General features: G+C 43.1%; 1 protein-coding gene and 1 long non-coding RNA gene across 3 annotated transcripts in view; one reads left to right on the top strand and one right to left on the bottom strand.

The window, feature by feature from the left end:
• dnm1a (dynamin 1a) overlaps positions 1-20843 on the top strand; it is a 50308-nt gene extending 29465 nt beyond the window's left edge. For both annotated transcript variants that reach the window (XM_046375721.1, XM_046375720.1), the window contains exons 16-22: positions 13438-13547; positions 14032-14143; positions 14354-14368; positions 14924-15094; positions 15193-15434; positions 15939-16142; positions 18559-20843. In XM_046375721.1, coding sequence (XP_046231677.1) covers positions 13438-13547; positions 14032-14143; positions 14354-14368; positions 14924-15094; positions 15193-15434; positions 15939-16142; positions 18559-18589 — 885 coding nt within the window. In that variant the 3' untranslated portion in view covers positions 18590-20843. The remainder of the gene's footprint in view (positions 1-13437; positions 13548-14031; positions 14144-14353; positions 14369-14923; positions 15095-15192; positions 15435-15938; positions 16143-18558) is intronic.
• Positions 169-3205, bottom strand: LOC124051923. The gene is made up of 3 exons (XR_006841892.1): positions 2835-3205; positions 2005-2091; positions 169-1861 (listed from the first exon to the last, which is right to left on the bottom strand). It is a non-coding gene; the product is annotated as an uncharacterized LOC124051923 (long non-coding RNA).
• Positions 20844-21481: the final 638 nt, after the last annotated feature.

The raw sequence follows: 21481 nt of genomic DNA, 5'->3' as shown, positions 1-21481 counted from the left end.
AGTGTGTGTGAGAGCCTAGAAAACCTTCTGGTCTGTATTACCACAGGACATGCCAATTCTTTGAATCAGGCTGCCCTGTAGAGAGAGAGAGAGAGAGGGAGGGAGGGAGATGTGAATGGACAAAAAAATGTTGAAAAGAAAACAAAAATGTACATAAGGGGAAAAAAACCCACATGACTGTGATTTTATTGACTTCCAGCAGAAGGGACGTTCATATATTCTTATTATCAAATTTGTGCGTTTACACAGGGACATTTTGACTTTGACACACAGAGACACACACAGATAAGATCCGTCAGTGTCTGTAGGATGTATGTCCCCTTTTGCCTCCTTGTGTGTGTGAGTGTGAGTGTGTATGGGTGTGTGTGCCTGGGTTTCCCTACTTCTGCTGTAAAGCTGCCAGACAGCCAGACTTGCCTGGTGATCCCAGCTGTAAACATCCTGGGGGGAAACAGCAGACTGCTGCTTTCAACACACTCACAAGAAACATGCTGCTATACTGTGTGTGTGTGTGTGTGTGTGTGTGTAGTGTTTGTGCACTTCTGTGTGCACGTTCCTGGGGCTGCGACATGGTGGCAGGGCTCTAAATGGAAACAGGTTGGTTTGCGGTTTTCATTCCTGCAGACGATGCTCTGTGATGGGACACCGTGTGAATGTTTCTGCCCTCTACTTTGCTTTTGTGTACTCGAGAGGGCGAGGGAGTTCAAAATGGCGCGCTGTGGCTTTGCTTTATCAAAGACAGGCACGCTGGGAGACAAACTGTGGCCCCGGTGAAGGTAGAAAAGAAAACATAATGGAAAATGAGACTTAGGGGGGACGGGAGGGGGTCTAAGCTAAACTTGTAGCGTTTCACATGATGTCACCTACAAACATTAAAGCCACAAAAATTGTCTGTCTTTTTTTGGGAGGGCTATACAAAGGCTGGTAAAAATGGCAAATAGACAATGACAGACTGGCTGCTCTTTCAACATTTTTGTATGGTGGCTTCCTGCCTCTCTCTGCACATTACATGGTCATTTGAGGTAAAGCAGCCACAAGTTGATGCAGGAAAGGCAGAGACGTAATTGTACATTTTGGTCAAGAGCACATCTCGACGCTGGGGGTTTACTGTGTGTTTTAGTTATCTTTTTGTGTAAGCGTTCATTTTTTTGGTGCGGTTGAACTTTTTCTGGCTTCGCCTCTCGGTTGGACTTTTCGGTTTTGCAGAAATAAAAATAACCCAGCATGCTGACAATGTCATGCAGCCATCACCTGTGTGAGAGTAAATCTATACGTTGGGGTATCCCATTTTTAAATAGTATTTGTTTAATTTTCGTGACTGTTTAACCCCTGCGTTACTTCCTTGAGAAAAGAAAAATACAATACCGTCAAATAGATCTCCAATCACTTTTATTTCAACTATTTCAAACTTTTTTTTAACTTTTTTTTCTTTTTTTTTCTTTCTTTTTTTTTTTTTTTTACAATTTTATCTTCATCAGCTTTCAATCTTCAGCGACAAATCAAACAATGCAAAAAACACTACAGACAGCAGAATAAAGTTTGGGACTTTTGCATCCCTCACTCATAAATCCTGGATAGGCGAGGGACAGTCCTCTGTGGTAAAGCCTTTGGGTGCTTTTTTTAGGCTTGTCACTGGGCTTGTCCAGATGGAGGAGGGGTGGTGCTGTGTGTCATCAAGCCTGACACGCTTGTGCCTGCTGGATGCCCCTGTGGAGCGCTCTCACCCTCTCTTCTGTCGGACACCTTGAGTCGGCCAGTGCTTCCCCGGCCAGCCTAACCAATGTGCAGACTACTGTACAACCACTACTTCCTGAACAGGTAGTCTGAACACTGGGCAGGCGGGCTGGGCGGCTGGAGGATGCTGTGGAGAGGGTTTTACTGATGCCACCACAGATGAGCTTAGTATGAAGGTGCTGTGAGATTCTCTCTCTCTCTAACACACACACACACACACACACACACACACACACACACACACACACACACACTTTAAACTTTACTCACTGTGATTCCAGTACCAGACTCTGGAGTCCAGCTCCTCCTGCTCAGAGTGTGCTGGCCACAATGTGCTGATGAGGCTGATTGTGCGGGCTGGAGGAGAAACAGTGTGTGAGGGATGGATAAAGGGGCCGGCAGGGAGGTGAAGGAGGAGGAGGAGGAGGAGGAGGAGGAGGAGGAGAGGTTAGACAGATGTGATAGCCACTGATTGGCAGATTCAACGACATTCCCTCCTGTTTCCCGCTGTGAGAAGCAGCATTCCAGACTGAGTTCTGGAGGAAAAACACCAGACGGTTTTGGTGATTCGATCTGACCATCTATTCAGGGATTTCCTTGTCTCGGAAATTATTGGTAGAATTTTCAATTATTCATTCATTTTGTTCAGTCTGAGGATTATTTTGTTTAAAAAGAACACAAAAACAAGCCTTTTCTAGAGGTGTTTGTTGAAAATAACAAGCGGCTAATGCACATAGAAAGACACAACCACAAATGTATGAGAACACACAAAAGCTGACAAATTTGTACAAACTAACTTTGGTTTGCCCTCGCTCACTGGCAGACCAAGAATTAATAAATAAAAAAACAGGATATTTAGATGTTATAAACAGTTTAAAAAGCTGAAGCTGTCAGCAAAAGATGATGAAACACCTAAAGGCTTTGGTCCTCAAGGGCTCTAAGTTTCTCTTGGTTGGAAACTTATCTGTGAATAGTTGTGGTCAGCTGAGATTGTACTAAATGTGGCCCAACACCTCCCACTAAAACACCGGAAAGCGTAACCTTTTGCCTCCTTGACACATGCCAGACGGAAAATAAATTTCTCCTTTTGGAGGGAATACCTGCGACTGGCCAGTCTCTCTTCTCTTCCACACATCTTTTCAGTGATGTCTCTGCTTGGCTGAAGTTTGTTTTCTCTCCTTCTTGACTGGTTAGCCCCAACTCATCTCTAGACGTCCTTTCATTCAACGCTGCCACGGTGTTGAGGTGAAACCAGGCCAGATTGTCTTCAGAAGCAGCTTCTGCGTCATTTGGATTCGTCTACCTAAAGCTTCCCAGGGCTGAAAAGCCACTCCGGTAGCGAGCAAGATGGACTGGCTGGAGGCTCGACGTGGCAAAGGACTGGCCATCAAGTTTCCCCTTCGAGAGCCAGAAGGAGAAAAAGGAAGGAGAGAGAGAGAGGAGATATGGAGCGGGAAGGAGGAGGAGCTCGCCGGCCCCCCGTTTTTCCTCTCCTCTCTTCTTCCTCTCTCCTCCTCCTCCCTCTGTCTGGCTCCCTCCCCCCTTTCTTTCTTTATTTCTTTCTTTCTTTCTTCTCTGGCTTTCGGGGAGAAAGTGGAAGGTCAAAGGTTAACAGGAAGTGAGATGCATTTGGCGTGTGCGTCGTAAAGTTCGGACAGGGAGTGAGGGACTGGCTGCCGAGGGAGGGAACCTTTTAGAGGAAGCGTCTGTGGGCAGATTGGAGGACGTCTGCGTTTGTGCGCTCACGTGGAAGCATGTATAGGCTCTGCATATTCTTCCCTTCCATCCAGAACATATGCACATCTCTACTTATGGCACATATGAGTGCATATGTGGTTTCTGAGTGATGGATGTGTGTGTAGGAGTGGGGCTGGATGAGAGTAGAGGCTCCACGGTCTTTGTAGCGAGGGCAGGAATGTCGGCGTTTTCTTGGCAAGTGGGAGGAAACCTTGTAATAACTCCAGATGTGCAGCCCTGTGGTCTCCATCTCTCTCTTGCTCCCTCTGTTTTTACTTCTAAAGCTGATTTCCTCTCCTTGTCCGACTTGAATAAAGAGCCCTTTATGCAGCTTTGCAGCCTTCCCAACACACTCACACACACACACACACACATACACTCACACACAGAGGGTGGGGAGGTGGGTGCTGGTGAAGGGTGACATACTACTGGTAAATCAGAACCAGAGTAAAAGAGGTTGTGTGTGTGCATGTGTGTGTGATTCACAGTAGAGGCATAAGTAGTCAAAGTTTGCCTCCTTCACCTTTCACACACAGACCCCCCCCCAAACACACACACACACACACTCTCACATTTAGGTTTCTTACCCCTGACAGACAGGAGTAATCAATGTTAGAATTTCCAGGTGTGTGTGTGTGTGTGTGTATGAGTGCAGTGGTAGCCAAGGCCGTGTGTTTGTTTTAGCTATGGTTTCTGAGCTTCGACTTGAGCTCCGAATCAAAGCAGGCACAATCCCAGGAGAGACGAGTCAGCAGTACTGGGAGAGATGGAGGGGAAAGTGAGAGAAACGGAGGGGAAAATGGAGATGAAAGAAGGAAGCAACTTAAAAATGTGGGGCCAAAAGGGGCCAAAATGACGCCCGGCGAGTTGAAGCATAAATGGAAAATGTAGCTGAGGTACAAGACAGAAAAGAGAATGATGAAAATCAGTTGTCATTATTGTCTCATATAAGTTTTCGGGTGTCGGGATTGGAAGGAGTGAATTTTAATGGGTGGATGGGTGGGGGAGCTCTGCGGTCGCACCAACATTGTTTCCACTGTTTGGATGACCAGGCAGACAGCTTCCTTTTCAAACTCTTAGTCAGTTAGGCCAGAAGTATTGAGAAAGTATGCACACACACACACACACACACACACACACACACACACACACACACACACACACACAAATACAGTGATTGACTCCATCTTAGCCTGTGTTGTCATGTGCTGGTTAATACGGTCATGAAAAACCTCAAGTTTCTGACTTTGCTGGTCTTTGTGTTCTGATATTGCAAAAAGCGAACGTCTCCGTCAGTTTACGTGGGTGTAATTGTGTGTTTGCATCAGTGTGGCCAGGACAAATCCTGTAAACCCCATACAGCAGATTCATCTGAGAGAACGCGTAAGACTGCAAAGGCAGTGCCAGGAAGTGATCCCCTGTATTTCACGCAAGTGTCATCAGTCAGCTGAGTCACACTGAAAGCTCGCAGATAGTTTTTCAGACTTAGAGGTAACACGTCAAATTCTTATTACAACATCAACACTTTTTTCTGTCACCAGTTTGTAGCAACTGGTGTCTACAGATACAAAAGCGCAATATGTGGATTCAAATGAGGGCAGAGTCTGCCTCTCTCTCTCTCTCACACACACACACACACACACACACACTGGTGATGAGACTCTCATAAAGATAAACAGAAAAGATAAACTCAATCTTTACTGCCTTACAAATGCAGTATCAGGCTCAGAGATAAAAGTCCCTTATCTCTGTCTCTTTATCATTTAAAAAGATAAAACAAAGTAAGAAACAGACTCAGCTGATGTATAAATCTGTGAAATTTACTAAAGTTGGTGAAAGTGAGCAAAAGACAAAGAGTGTAGCAAAGATGTGAGAACTTTTGGAGGAAGTCTGAAAAATATAATGGACAAAATGTTGGGGAAAAATGGTAACAATGGCACCAAAGTCTGTAATGAACAATTTACTGTGTCTCGCTGTAAAAGAAAACATTAGAAAAAGGGGTTAGAGGTTGTAAAAGAGAAACAAGAGATGAGTGACGACCGCAGCATGTCAAAGGCAGCCGGGAAGGTACACACGGTGGTTTTGTGGATAATTCAAAGTTTATCCTGCCGCCCTGAGGAGATAAATGAGTAATGTATGTTTTTCTTTTTGTAAATTATTTTTTACCATCATGATTGTACCACCCCCCCCAAAACAATAAAAAAAAAACTGGGAAACAAAGCAGATACGGGACACATAAAAAGAAAACACACTTTTGTGTACTTGACACTAGACAGCATTTATACTCTTAGTTTTATATGTTAGGCTATTTTTTTAATATATTTTATCACAATGACTGACTTTCCTGTGATTACATGAATGGGACATAATGGAATGTTTAACCCTGATATTAGTGAGATATTTTTATGTTCATAAATATGAAGTTTTATAACACTAGCTTTAAATGTGTGAATATGTTAAGGGAAAAAGGAAAGCGTCTACACTCCTAAGAACGGCCCACCGTTGGCACAGTCATGTTGTAGAAGGTATTCAGTCCAAACACGCTCTCTGTAGAGCATGCAGAACATGATTAATTCAGACGTGCAAATTTTCTATCCTGGTGGCTCATTTTCCTATAAAAACTGACCTCGCAGTTAATTCAGATCTTCCCGTTTTTGGATCATGTACTTCTGATGATGAAATGACTGTGATGTGTTAGTAAAACAGGATTAGGGTCAGACTAAGTGCCCACCATGTTTTTTTTTTCTCCTTTAGCCTGTGCTGCTTCAGTTCTTCTGAGCACATTTTTGCACTTGTCATTATATCTAATAATACTTGTTTCACACTGGAAAACTAAGGGATCATTTCTAGGCGTCATTTGTCATGCTGGCCTGGATTTCACATGCATATGCTTAAATGTGAATATATGAATTGTGAGTACACAGGGCCTTTTCATAAGGCAACTCTGAATTATTCGTCAGGTTTCATGCCACCATGTAACTGTGATTACGTTCTACTGAAAGACACTGAACACACAGGTTGACTAGAGCTTTTGCCCTCTATCAGACAGCAGCCGCTAGACGTGTGGGGATTTTCACGTGTTTATGTGGTTAGCGGGCTGTGGTGACCCCCCTCCCACCTCCCAGCCCGCTTTTACTCTTTGGTGGTCACCAGTGATTGATCACATGTCCCAGCAAGCCCCTAGGTTGTTACGCTGACCCTCTGCAGAGGTAAACGCAGAGCAGATCGTTAACTGCTTGACAATTAGATGCTAAACAGGAAGGTATCGCTGACCTGCCAGCATGCGCTCAGCCGGACCGCTGACTGAATGTGTCATTGTCATGCGGTCACCACGTTTCCTTTCTCCATGAAGAAGTTTATTTGTGTTTGTGCTCATTCCCACAGGAAGAACGAAGCAGAGCACAAAGGCTGTCACTTTTTTGGAGTCAGCAAAGTCAGCTGAGATTAAACATATGGAGGGGGAGGGGGAGGGCAAAGAACATTTTCTGTCCCTGTGATACTGGACATTTCAGATTAGATTTGTTTTCTTGAAGCATTTGTCTGCAGCTGACAGACGAGCTAGAAAAACCCTCCCGCCTGCACTGTTATCAAGTAGCACTTTCTATGATATATGAAGTATTAGAGAGTTCGGACACTGGCCGGCTGCCTGACGTGATTTGTTTTGAACATTACTGCTCAACGTTGTAGCTCCATGAGTCATCAACAGCTGTGTGTTTTTACACGTTGTCCCAGAATAGCTCCAATCTAACCATTCCCAATCGTAATTCTCTCGGCTAAGTTGTTTGCTGTTCTTGATTTAAATGTTTCTTTAAATAGAGTCCAAACAGCATTAAGTCAAATTTAGTTTCCTCAGATGTTGTTTATCAAATACATATTACTCACTAAAGACAGATTTTGCTTGCGTTAGTAGAATGCTTGATAATGCGTGGAATCAGCGATATCTGCCCTTTTTTTCCCCCTTTGAAAAACGTTTGTCCTCTGGCAAAACTTTTATGCTTAGAATAATGATTTTAAATGAGCCATTTCATAACAAACCTTATACGCCTTTGTAAATGAATTTAATTGGTCTGAACTCTTCTAATTTGGCATCGGTTTTAGACACAAAACAAGCTTTTCCACAAGTGCTTCAATCCCAACGAGTCCTTTTTATGTCTCTCCCCATCCCCATAGTGTAAGACTCACAGAAATGCTCTCTGTGTTTAATTTTGTTTTAAAGACAGAACTCAATAGGGGAATGGTAGAAGAATGGAGGGAAAGGAAAACGGAGGGAGGTGAGGAGGAGGGTTGTGAAAATTGCCGTTGGCTGCCACCCAGGGCCCAGTCTTTGTGGTAATGAAGGGTTAGAGGCAGCGTTATTGCTCCCAGATGCCGTGCGGCTTCTCCGCAGCCCTTTGATGCATGGCCCAAGTCACCAGGACTTTTCTATCAGACTCCCATCAACACACACACGCACACACACATACACACGCTGAGACATGCAGCCTCTTAAAACAACATGGATGCCGTAAACGACTATCTTCTTGGTTTTGCCCACCATACTACTCAGATTTGTTTCTAAGTGTTAATTGGATACAGTTTGTGTAAGGTCCCCACGTGTACGTGTTTTTGGTGTTTATACATACTGTGGCGTTTCTGTGTGTGTATGTGTGTGTGTGTGAGAGAGAGAGAGAGAGAGGTCATATTTCATCCACATTTTGAAATAATGTTTGACTTCTTGAGACGTTTCTTGGATGGTGTGCAGAGTGTTGAAGTGCCTTTATGAATCCAGAAAGTGAACTTCCTTTGGCTTTTTAATAATGAGGCTGCTATTACTCACTAGCAAAACAAAACCATGGAAAGTACTTTGCTCACACACTGCTCCAAACACCACAGGTTGAATACCAAGTGCACTGCCTGGGCTGCTTCCTATGTGTGTGTGTGTGTGTGTGTGTACCAATAAAATGTTACTGATGTAGATGTTTAGACAGAAACCAGAAACACTTTAGGTTCAGGTGTAAATAAAAATAATTTATTTTACTATTTCCAAGTTGAGGTGCGTGTGAAAAGCAGTCAAATCAGACGTGTAGGCGGGTGTAATGTTGCTGTGGTGAAAGGGAAAGACTGAACAAGCCAGTATCCCAGGTTGAGGGGAAAATCAAATTAGAAAACAATTAACTCTGGTGGTGTTCAGGAAATTGAAAAAACAAATGGCTAACCATCAGAGAGCTCAGAGGACTTGTAAATACACAAATCAAATTCACTGAGTATGAATTTATTAAGGTACGTCACTGTCACGATACCTCATGATCAGTATGTGGGCTCAGCTGGTGGTCAGCCACAACCCAACCATATTTTGCTAATGTATTTGTGTTAGTGTTTGTTAAATTCATGGTAAGGTGACATAGGCAGAGTCACACTGACATACACAAGTTTATCAATCACACCTCACTACACAGTCCTGTAATAAATCTCACCTTTAAGGACATCATAGTTTCAGTTTTTACTGAAACTGATTTGTGGGGGTGTATGATCATTTTAGAGGTTGAAGCCTGCGATGCTGTTGAATTTTATTCCCTTAAACTAACAATGCAACACAGCGCGACAACCTCCAAAGTAATCATACAGTTTAATCAAGACAGAATTACAACAAGTACTATAAAAGATGACCATTGAAGGTAACATCTTTCGGTCAACTTTAACAATGGGTTATTAAGAGAAAAAAACAAAATGTGCATTACTTCTGGAAGTGCAACAGAGCCCAGAAGACTCTAGAAAACTTTCACGAGGACAACTTCTGGTCAGTCATGGAAGATGCATTCTCATCTCAATGCAGAAGCCTATAAGGTGACCTGATTGCCAGAGAGGCTCCTATTAAACCAGCTGAACCAAACTTCTGGACGTTGACATTGATAGAGGATGGACGAATTCATGCTCATCTGAGACAGGACTCCATTAAGGAAGCTGAGATCGTCAGAGACTCGGGGTCCTGTTCTCAGAACAATCTCAGGACAGTGGAGGTTGAAAGTCCCACTGAGGTATCCATCCCTCAGCCTTCTTTTACCTCCACCCCTCATCCTCCTTCAACCACGGCCATATCATCTCAAACCTTCCCAGTTGGGACAGTCTGCTTTAAGATCTGATGAAGATAAGCAGCGACTGAGACCTTTGTCCAGTCGCAGCTCTAGTCACATCATGAACGCCCTGCTGAAAGCAGGGCTGAGTCACTGCTGTACTGCGGTTAGAGCAAGCGCAGCAGCTCAGCAACCCGGCCAGTTATCCGGCATCCATGGAGCCACACAGACCCTTACAGGTGACCAGAGCTCACCGAATTCCTCCTTACTGCTGTAAGAAAAACACATGAGGATGCTGCAGCAGACGTGAGGCGCCACGGACATGACATCGTCGAAAACATTTCCACCCACAGAGCCCTCCAGAGGCAGCGGAAAGAGGCTGTCCCAGGAGAGGACGAAAGCTCGCTGGAGAGACTCACGGAGAAGCTGATGATAGCAAAGAACTTTAATTGTATTGCTGCTGATCGATAATAACTGGCAACACCAGATTTGAGTTAGTGAAAACACCAAATGTTTAGATTACTTAATTGTGGATCCACATGTAGTTTTGTATTATGTACAAACAATTACAGGCATTGCTAATTTGTAACTGACCAAGGCAACTTAAGGTTGTTTTAAAAAATATCTGTCTTAACTGTAAATTAAACTAAATGACACACAGCAAACCAAGGGCAGGCAGGATTCCTGAACACACAAAACTTTGTGTTGCACTTCCCCTGGTGATTACTGCAAACAGAAGGGAAGTCTCCTGACAGTCCAGTGCATCCAGAAAGTATTCACAGCGCTAAATTTCTCCTTCAAAATTCACACTGGCTGCCCAACTAAATTGAGTGATCGGGGTAGAAGGGCCTTAATCAGGGAGGTGGTCACTCTGACAGAGCTCCAGTGTTGCTCTGTGAGGAGGGGAAAACCTTCAAGAAGGACAACCATTTCTTCATCTCTCCACCAATCATGCCTGTATGGTAGAGAGGCCAGATGGAAGCCACTCCTCATTAAAATGCATATGAAAGCCTGTCTGTAGCTTGTCAAAATGCCCCTGAAGGACTCTCAGATGACAAAAAACAAAATTCTCTGGTCTGATGAAACAAAGATTAAACTCTTTAACGTGAATGACAAGCATCATGTGTGGAGGAAACCAGGCGCTGCTCATCACCTGGCCAATACCATTCCTACTGTGAGGCATGGTGGTGGTAGCATCATGCTGTGGGGATGTTTTGTGGCAGCAGGAACAGAGACATACAGAGACATCCTTGCTGACAACCTGCTCCAGAGTGCACTGGACCTCAGACTAGGGCGAAGGTTTATCTTCCAACAGGACAACATACAGCCAATATCACAAACCAGTGGCTTCAGGACAACTCTGTGAATGTCCTTGAGTGGCTCAGGCAGAGCCCAGACTTGAACCCTATTAAGCATCTCTGGAGTGATCTGAAAATGGCCGTGTACTGACGCTCCCCATCCAAACTGATGGAGCTTGAGAGGTTCTGCATTGGAGAGTGGTAGAAAGTGCCCTAAAATAAGTGTGCCAAGCTTATAGGCTCTTACTCAAAAAGACTTGAGGCTGTAATTGCTGCCAAAAGGGCTTCAACAAAGTATTGATCACAGGGTGTGAATACTTAAGTACATGTTATACTTTGTTTTTTTTATTTTTAATAAATTTGCAAAAAATTCAAGCAAACTTGTTTCACTTTGTCATTATGGGATATTTTGTGTAGAATTTTGAGGGGCAAAAAATGAATTTAATCCATTTTGGAATGAGACTGTAACATAACAAAATGTGCAAAAAGTGAAGCAGTGTGAATACTTTCTGATTGCACTGTAGATCCACACCTCACTGCCAGTATGTGTGTGTTTCTGTCTCTTGAAAGCTGATTCACAGACGTTGGTCTCATGCACATAAACTGCTGCAGATAAAGGTCAAATTAAGTGTGTGTGCATACTTCATACATATGTATCTCGTATAGCTTGTGCATGTCAAGCGGGCAGCTACATGCGTGCATGCTTGAGTTTGTTTTCTTTTGTGTCCCTGTGTGTGCGTGTGCTTAATGTCTGAAATCTGTACATTTGTCTGCTATTGCTGGCTGGTTTTTATGGGAGCATATGGGAAAGCGCTCAAGTCCTGACTCTCCTCAACGCAACTACACACATACACACACACAAGCATTAAAAAACACACACACACATGCAGGTTGGGCTGATTGACAGAGAGAACCCCTCCCGAAGTGGGAAATGTGGAATATTGCAAGAATACTCATACATGTGTTGCATAGTTAATAGCCTTTCTGTCCCCGCTTTAATTCAGCTTCTCTGTACTTTCCCCACATCATGCACACATTCATACATTAGTCTCTCCTCCCTTTCCAACTGTTCTGACTGAGTTTACTGGCCAGAGGAGAGGAAAATGTGTGAACGAGTCCAAGGTTGCTCACTCGCAGGGACAGAGAAAGCCAAGGATCGAGGGAACAAGGGGGAAAGAGGGGGAAAAAAATTGAAGGGCGAACAAGAAACAGGAGGAAGGCAAAGATGGAGAAATACTGAACAAACTGGAGATGGAGGACGGGGGACCTCTTTGCCCTCACTGCCACAATAAATGATGAGGTCAGCATTCAGCGGTCTGGGGCGACTGCTTGTTTAGGTTTTTTTTTTTTTTTTCTTTTTCGTACAGCACCTGGGTGTACCGCTGCCGCCAAATGTGTGTGTGTGTGTGTGTGTGTGTGTGTGTGTGGGAGAAAAAGAGAGAGAGAGAGATTTTACATGCATTTAGGGGATATGACCATTTGGCTGCACAGGTCATAAATCCTTTGATGAAACAGTTTGGTCTCACACACACAACGCCGTCTCACTCTCTCTTTTTCACACACACTCACACACATACACACACACACATGCGTGCACAAAATGCATGCAAAACACACACACACACACACATTGGGTCGGGCAGGGCAGGCCCGTGGTTAGCTATCCAGATGGTTTTAAGGTTAGTTAGAGACTGCGCTCAAAGGTGCTGTTTGCAACCAAAGCAGTGTGTGTGCTTCTATGTGTGTGTGGGTGTATGTGCGCATGTGTTTAGTGTATGTTTATAGAAACTCACTTACCCTGTGCTATATTTGGTTTCTCTCTTCTTTTTTTTTTTTTTACTACTAATTTTACTGCCGATAGTAAAGGATTCAGACACACATGCAAATGCGGAAACTTCATTTTGTAACAGTAGACTCTGAGAGGTTTAACCACTGTGTGTGTGTGTGTGTGTGTGTGTGTGTGTGTGAAAGAGAGAGAGAGAGAGAGAGAAAGACGCTGAGATAGAGAAGGAGAGTGAGTGCTGGCATGCGTTAGACTGAGATGACTAACCCTGAGGCTCCCTGATTCATAAGTAGTCGAATGTCTGGATATCACATGTTGTGTGTAGATTTACAAGTAGGCCTATGAGAGATTTCTACACTGGAAGGCGGTTTCTCTCCATCTCTCTGTCTGTATTTGTGTGTTTCTCATTTGTTGCTCACTCTTTTTTTTCGTTTGCACAGCTGTAATCAAAACCACAGACTCGGGGGCTGAATGTGACTTTTCCATTCTTCTCTCTCGCTATGTTGCTCTATTTTTTAATCCGTTGTTTAATGTAACAAATGAGCGTTTTACTCCTAATTTTCCCCACAGTTCCTTCATCTTCTTTCTTTTCGTCTCTTTTACCCCAGCCTGTTATTGTTATTAATTCTCTTGTTGATTCTGAAAAATCTGAAGTAGGAAATCGTTCAGCCCACAGTGATAATAATGCAGCATTGACTTTTGCAGTGGCTTTTTTTTGGTCTAAATATGCAGTGTGAGTGCAAATACAGTAAATCCCTATGACCATTTTTTACACTCAAGCCAAATTCTCTCCCTCACATGAATAACCAGCGTGTCTCTCTTTCGCCTCCTGCAGGAGAAGGAGAAGAAGTACATGCTGCAGGTGGACAACCTGAAGCTGCGCGATGTGGAGAAAGGCTTCATGTCCAGCAAGCACATCTTCGCCCTCTTCAACACAGAGCAGAGGTGTTACTCTGCACGCACACACATCAACAGACACACACGCACACACGACAGATTCATGTTTTTGATCACCTGACACTGGGGTTTATTCCATCAAGTCGATATTAAATATCAGCCTGAGTATGCAACAGTTGTACAGAAATATGCAAAATGAAAAGAAAGGATTAGCATTAGCATTAGTGTTGTGGCTCAATATCTGGATGATTTGCTGAAGTAAAAATAAAAATATCACAACATCAAAATTTTCCATTACGGATGTCAGTTTTTTACACTTTGCGTAATTCCATCTGCAGCAAGATTGCATGTTTTGTATAGCAAATCTCAAACTGTAGCTGTGAAATACATGTGTTGTAGTGAAGTACAACATTTGCCTCTGAAATGTAATGGAATAGAATTAAGTACCTAAAACCTGCGCTAAAGTGTTACCTTGCGGCTCTGGGACGGCTGCTCAGGTGCGTTTGGTTGTGATCTCACCGTGTGTCCACAGGAACGTGTACAAGGACTACCGTCAGCTGGAACTGGCCTGTGAGAGTCAGGAAGATGTTGATGCTTGGAAAGCCTCCTTCCTCAGAGCCGGAGTTTATCCTGAGCGGGTTACGGTAGGGGCCTTTCGAAGGATGTTTTCACAGGAAGGGTAGAAAGATAATCATCGTCATTTGATATTTTTCCTTTCATTATTCGATCAGTTGCAATTTTTTTACACGGCTGTTGTTGTGATGGTTATCTGGAGTCTATTTTAATGTTGTCGAGTCTCTCATGTGACACTTTCTGTCCTCTTTCAATGTCTTCATCACTGTTTGACCTGAAAGGAGAAGGAAGGAAAGGTATGTTATTTTTGTTTGCGTTTTCATCATTTCTGTGTCTTTTATAGAACTTTTCACCCCATAACAATTATTTTAGAAAACTTTTTTTTATTTGACTTTATGACTGATAATTTATGTGCTTGTCACCTTATATCATTGACTAACTATAATTTGTCAGTGTAGTTCTTCAGAGTTACCACCAGAACCACACATTTCTATTATAGCTGTTCTAACTGCAAAACTGTTTATTCATTTAGAGTGATATGTCATTAAAGTCCCTGTTGGCGTAATTGTAAGGTGGCCCAATACTTTTGTCTATATAGCATAGTTTGATCTAACAGACTATGTTCATGTAACATCTTTATTCAACAGTATTACTACTACTACAAATGACACTTTCAATAACATCAAAATATTACAGTTTTAAAAATAAAAAAAAACAAGAAGAGGCCATTTTGCAGCGTAATCCCCATGTTACAATTGTGTCTCACTCTTATCTTTTATTCTTTCTTGCTGAAGCTAACGTAAAGTTAATCGCTGTATCCCCTCTTCGCCCTCCCTCATCCGTCCTCACAGAGCGACGGCGGTGATGAAAACGGCTCCGACAACTTAATGCACAGCATGGACCCTCAGCTGGAGCGGCAGGTGGAGACCATTCGTAACCTGGTTGACTCCTACATGGCCATCGTCAACAAGACCGTCCGCGACTTGATGCCGAAGACCATCATGCACCTCATGATTAACAATGTGAGCCATCAACTACCAGTTCTTTCAGATCTCTTTAACACAAACCAGAAACTTTAACCTTCATCATAAAAAAAAAACATCTCTCTCATTTTGTTCAGACTAAGGAGTTCATCAATGCAGAGCTGCTGGCTCAGCTGTACTCATGTGGCGACCAGAACACGCTGATGGAGGAGTCTCAGGAGCAGGCTCAGCACCGTGACGAGATGCTGCGAATGTACTACGCGCTACGGGAGGCCCTCAGCATCATCGGTGACATCAGCACATCCACTATAAGCACTGCGATGCCACCTCCTGTGGATGACTCCTGGCTGCAGGTGCAGCGGGGCGGCTCTGGAGGAAGGTAAGGAGCATTGGTTAGTGTTAGCAGGTGACTTTTTTTAACCATTGAATGTCAAAACTTATTTAAATCATCTACTGTTCAGGTGCACATGGGAGCCTGTAGTCACAATGAACGTTTGCTGTCTTTTGGGACTTCAGTCTTAAATTCAACGGCACTGTCCCTCTGTCGCACTGTCCAATTTTGACTCTCATGAGTGGGTGATTCACTGACAAGCAGATAGATGGATGGATAGCATGCATCAGATATTATTGATCATTAAAATAATATACTGATTTGTGCACTGACATGGGCAGGCAAAATTTTAAAAAATAAGGCATAAAGAAATTGAACAGACAGGGTGTTCATATGAAGGGATAATTCAGAGAACAGTCAATTGAGAAAATGTAAAACACTGAGACAGCAGAGAAACCATAAACAACAGACTTGTTTGTTTCTGCTTTCGGTGTGTTTCAGTCCTCACTGGAGCTTAAATTTCCTCCACTCTTCTGATCCTTTCTCTTCCAGGTCTCCAGCCACCAGTCCCACTCCAAACCGCAGAGCTCCACCTGGACCTCCGGCCCGCCCAGGCTCTCGTGGGCCTCCACCTGGACCTCCCCCAGCTGGAGGACCCCCCGTCCCGTCTCGCCCGGGCGCTTCTCCGGACCCCTACAGTGGGCCGCCACCCACCGTGCCCTCCCGGCCTAACCGTGCGCCCCCAAGTGTGCCAAGGTGAGTGGATACTTGAAAGGTCTTTCAAATGAGCAACCCCTGGTCAGGACTCTCAGATCCAAAACCATAGCTTATAGCATTATGACAAGCTAGCCAACCTGAAGTGTGCATACTCTCTGTTACCAAGGGGGATGTGAAGACACCTGGATAAGGAGGGGATAAGGAAGGTAAATGACAGTGAAAGAAATCTGGTTGTGATAGACGATAGATGATAGACAAATAGATCCCTTAATAGAAGGATAGACTGTGACTTCACTCATGATATATGGACTATTTTCTTATTTTTTTGCCTGGTTTGAGTAAACTTTTGACCACTTCTTTTCTCCTTGACTTATAAATACCACCCTTTCAACCACCACTTTGAACTTTCAACACACTGTCAAGCGTCACCACTGATAGCTAACACTCCACTCATGTTCATCGCTTACACCCACCTCATGTGACTAATCAAGATATGTGTGCTTTAAAGCAAGTCGGTCACTGGAATGAGTGTTAGAGAGGACTGAAAACAAAAAAAAAAGTGGGGATGCTCTTCTCTGTTCTCCGTTAACTGTATGTACCTTTGCACCTGTAAAAAATTGCCTTGTGCTTGCCTGTGTTTGTGAGCTTAGCTAACGTTTCTTTTATCCTGGATCTAATCGCTGTCAGAGTAGCAGCTTGCTGCTTTTACCGTAGGAGACACTAACGTTGCTGAGCAAAGCTCTCACTGGCGAAGGCAGCCTCAAATTCAAATAGATATCAAAATCTTAATTGGTGAAATCAGTCCGTCCCGTTTTCTGGTCTGCCCAAAGTGAGAGCCGAGCACGTGTGACATTGGTCATTTCCTGCTCTGTAACTGTTTGCACTCCTTTTCTCTTTTCCTCCTCGTCATCCCTTTATTCCTCACCACACCTCTGTCCTACACATGACTATGGTTCCTTCTACAGAATCACTATCACTGACCAATGAGGACTAACGTTTCTGGTACGTTTGGTACTGTCCGCCATCATCATCGTCATCACCATCACTTTTCTTCTTTCTCTTCCTGTCAGAAGGCATCCTTTCACCGCATGCCATCTTCCTTTTATCACTTTTCTAAAGAGTGCTGCATGGGGCAAACACACACCCAGTTCAGATGACATGTGTGTGTGTGTGTTTGTATCAGTGTTTTCGAGCCTTTTGGATTAGATGGTAATTTACTGAGCGGGGGTTTCAGTATGTCAGAATGTGTCATTGTGTTTCCTGAAGGAGGAATTTTGTCAGGTTCCGGCAGCAGCGGGTGAGACAGGATTCAACTCAAGTGTCATAAAACATAAAGATTATTGTGGTTTTTGTGTCGGTGCTGGATGTGATGTATGTACGTCATGACATCCCACTCATCTCTAACTTTGTCTCAGAGTGTCTGATGTTGTCCTGCACAGTTATGATGTCTGTCAGTATCAGAGTGGAAGTTAGGAAACAGCTGGCACAGCTGGTTTTTGTTCAGCATTTCTCTATGGAAATGTAAGTTGTGGCTATTTTAAAAGATAGTAATCTAAAAAGGAGAAACGCCAGAAAAGAATTAAAGCTCATTTTGCTTTGCTCATTTTTGAAAACATGCTTATTTGCTTTCTCGAGTTAGATGAGAAGATCAACAATACCACCGTGTCATCTGTCACCAGTGGAGAGATAGCTTAGTTTAGAATCAGGACTAGAATCAAGGGGAAACAGCCTGGCTCTGTCCAAACAAAATCCACCTACCAGCACCTCTAAAACTCTAAAACTTAAATAAAATAAATCTCAGAGTCTTGTCAAATTTTGTTCCTGGTCTTTGTGCTGGCTGTAACTTCGCCGTACAGACATGAGAGTGCTATCAGCCCTCTTCTTCTTCAAGGTTAAACTATTCTTGTAAATATTTCAGATATGCTTAATCACAAGATGATTACTGTTTTGGAAGGTGTTTTAGGTTTATGCCATCTGCATACTACAATCATCAACAACAGCCTGTTTTCATATATGGTGCCTTATAGCAACACCATGCGAGTATTTGTAGAGATTAAACTGACAGAGCTTAATAAATAATGTGAGTAAGTGCATGCTACTGTACTTTGACAAAACTTGGACATGGAGTATTACTGCCTGTGTTTGGCCTCGACTGCAAACATGCAGTACCTTCACTGACTGTGTTAACTGAGCCTGATATCTGTGTGATGCTGGCTGTGTTGTCGGGTTTGCTTCCATGTGGTGTCTCATGATACAGGTGGTTGTCTGTGTGAGTGAAGGTACTGTATTTTTGAATACATGCATGAATTTACACATGGGGGTGGGCACTGAAATAATAATATGTAAGTATAATCACTAACGTGAACCTTAAATGAGCTGCAAACACCTGAAATGAAATCACTGACCCAACTTGTTCCCATCCTCTTTTCTTTGTATCTGTTTGTGTCCATGGCAGCCGGAGACCCCCACCTTCTCCAACCCACTAGACCTCTGAGCTCCTCCCTCCCCTCCTCCATCCATCCGTCCATCCGTCCCTCCTCTGGATGAGAGGCCATGGACAACAGTGCTGCCTTCCTGTTGTTTTTCTGACACACCTGACCTGAGCTGGCTCCCAACCGTCCTGCTCCCTTACAGCAAGCCATGTTGCTCTTTCTCTCCTACGCCCCCCCCCACCACCCCACCCCACCCCAACACACACACACACACACATATGCCTCTGTTTCACACAGAGATGCAGAATACTTGAAACACACCTGCATGAATGAACACGCTGCAACCCTCAGAATTTAGATGAACCATGTAGAGAATAAGAGAAACCAATCTGTGTGTGTATGCACTCATGTGCATGCATACTTGCTTACAGAAGTACAAACATATAGATATATACAAGTACAAATACATAGAGAATACTTTACCTGCTATTAAACTTAAGGTGGGAGACAAATTTAGCATGACACTTCACACCCGTGTATTACTTTGTACTCAGATATTTCTAAATGGTATTCTGGCTGCTGACTGACCTATTTTTTCTGTATTAACATTTGTTTTATCTTGTGTGTGTGGTTTTTTTTTGCTGATTTATTTATTTATTTGCTTTTTTTATATAAAAGAACACTTTGCCAAAAACTGTTAAAATTGCTTATTTTCCTCAGAGGATTTCAGGCCATGAGGTGATATATCTGTGAGGTCTCCCCCCTTTTCACTTGTCATTGAACAGCTGGCCAAATAGGGGTGAGCCCCCCTGCCACCATTTGAGTCTTAGAGGAACCCCCCCCCCATTTTACCCCCACTCTTGTAAAACTCACCCTGGTTTTTCATCAACTATGAAACTTACTGCAACATCCGTCACTCATGTGTTCACACGAGGGAGGACGGCTTTAAACTGGGGGGTACCTGGACACACAGGGTCTGCTGCTCTTCATCCTTTCTTTCCCTCCCCTTTCTGATCTTGCACTTGGACTGGAGGAGCGATCACCTGAGAGGACCTTCTGGACTTTTATGCCTGTTGTAGACTCCAGAAGGCCTCACTGTCACCTGTGATATGTCTTTCTTGTGTAACTCAGTGGACAGCCAGATAGTTCGCTGTAATCATCTCAAAAACACTGTTGTCTGTGCCTCCACAGAGCCTATGCAACAAATAACATGGCTTCCCCAACCTTTTCCCGCTTCTCTCCTCTTCACAAAAACGTTACTGCAGTGTCTTATCGAGGCAGGGTGTAAATAGGCTGCATGACACCAGTCACACAAGAATCGGAGAATAATTTTTAAATTATTAGAGAGCTCCTTGTATGTCCTTTTTAAACGGAGAAAATGAGGTCCCTAATGGGAAAGGTTTTAAATGTTTGGAATGTGTTTCTTAGTCAGCATTGGTCACATTATGCATCAAAGCTTCTGATACACTGACAGGAGAACTTTGAGCATTTTGTCCAGATTTATGCTCTGCTATTCATTGTTTTTTTTTCCTCTTTTTTTTTCCTTTTCTTTTCTTTCCTCTCTCAGTGGTCACGGGGGTGAGTGAGAACACGAAAACAGCCACAGTCTATGCATAAAACTATCAAACTCTCCTCCCGTCCCAGCTTCACATCACTGTCTTGAGAGTTCAACCCATCTTTTTGTTGCTGAACTCCGCCGTGAGTGTGTCGCATTTTCACCCCAAACAAGCGCTAAACCAACCCACCAGCCACGAAAACCCACCTCTGTACCTCAAACTGATGTCATATGCGTCATTTAAAAACCCTCTGAAACTCTTCAGCGACCCCCTTTGTGCATCTTGGTATTCCATGTAAACACACACTCAAAAAGCATATTCTACTTATTATTTAACAGTAAACAGTTTATAATGGACATATCTTAATGTGTTATTATGTATATGTGTGGTGCATCTTATGGGACCTGTACTTCCACTGTCTAGAGATTTTAGTCTGCAGTGTATGAAATTTCTGAATATTTAAATTATTATGAATAAATGAGTATGTGTATAAGGAAATAATCTATGAAAAACGTATAAAAAATGTGTAATTAAGTGATGTTTCTGGACACTGGCAGGTTGTTTGATACTTTAGCTCGTAGCAGAGAGGGTGTTTTTGTTTTCCTTGTCTCTCTCCTGTGTGAGTAGAAGAGCAGGGAGGGACCGCGTGAATATGTGAAGTCCTGCATCTCGCTCAAAACTGCTGTGCGTGGAACGATGACTTTAACCTGCAGGACTGCTGTGCTCTGTCAACACATTAAAGACCTCAGTGTACTGAATGAAGTGTCCTGTTCACCTTCTTTGTCTCTTTGTGGCGTCAGGATTAGCACAGCAGCTACACAAAATACAAAAGGTAAAGGGATCACCAATGTTATTCAAGTTCTGTTTATGAATTCAGAATGAAAGTTGATCAATTGGTAAGTCGGCAGGAAATTAAAATGCAACAATTCTGACCATCCATTAGTTGTTATAAGTCATTTGTCTAGCAAAACTTACCGGTTTCACCTCCTCAAATGCAATTATTTTTTTAACCCTCCTATAACAGTATATTGATTATCTTTGAGTTTTCACTATTTTGACATTTAATAGACCAAACAAATGAAAAGATTAATGAAATGGAATTCAGTTTTCATTAAGTCATGGAGGGACATCTCTGGAGTATGAATATTTATATACAATTTTCTTTTTCATTAGCCACAACAAAGCATTTATTAGCAGAAATACAGGTTTGAAGTTCAGATTTATCAAAAAATTTGTCAATATATGAGAAGGGTTTAAAAATGCGAGGTGATCTTGGAGCATTTTGTGATGAACTGCGACCATGAAAGACAGTTTGACTTGCCAGAAGAGAGAAAGCACAGGTGTAAATAATAATAAAATAACTGAATTCCATTTGGCTGCCTAACTGTCA

Source organism: Scatophagus argus, chromosome 20, assembly GCF_020382885.2.
Source record: "Scatophagus argus isolate fScaArg1 chromosome 20, fScaArg1.pri, whole genome shotgun sequence".
NCBI lineage: Eukaryota > Metazoa > Chordata > Actinopteri > Scatophagidae > Scatophagus > Scatophagus argus.
Note: the sequence above shows the minus strand (reverse complement) of the source record. Positions and strands in the feature narration are given on the sequence as shown.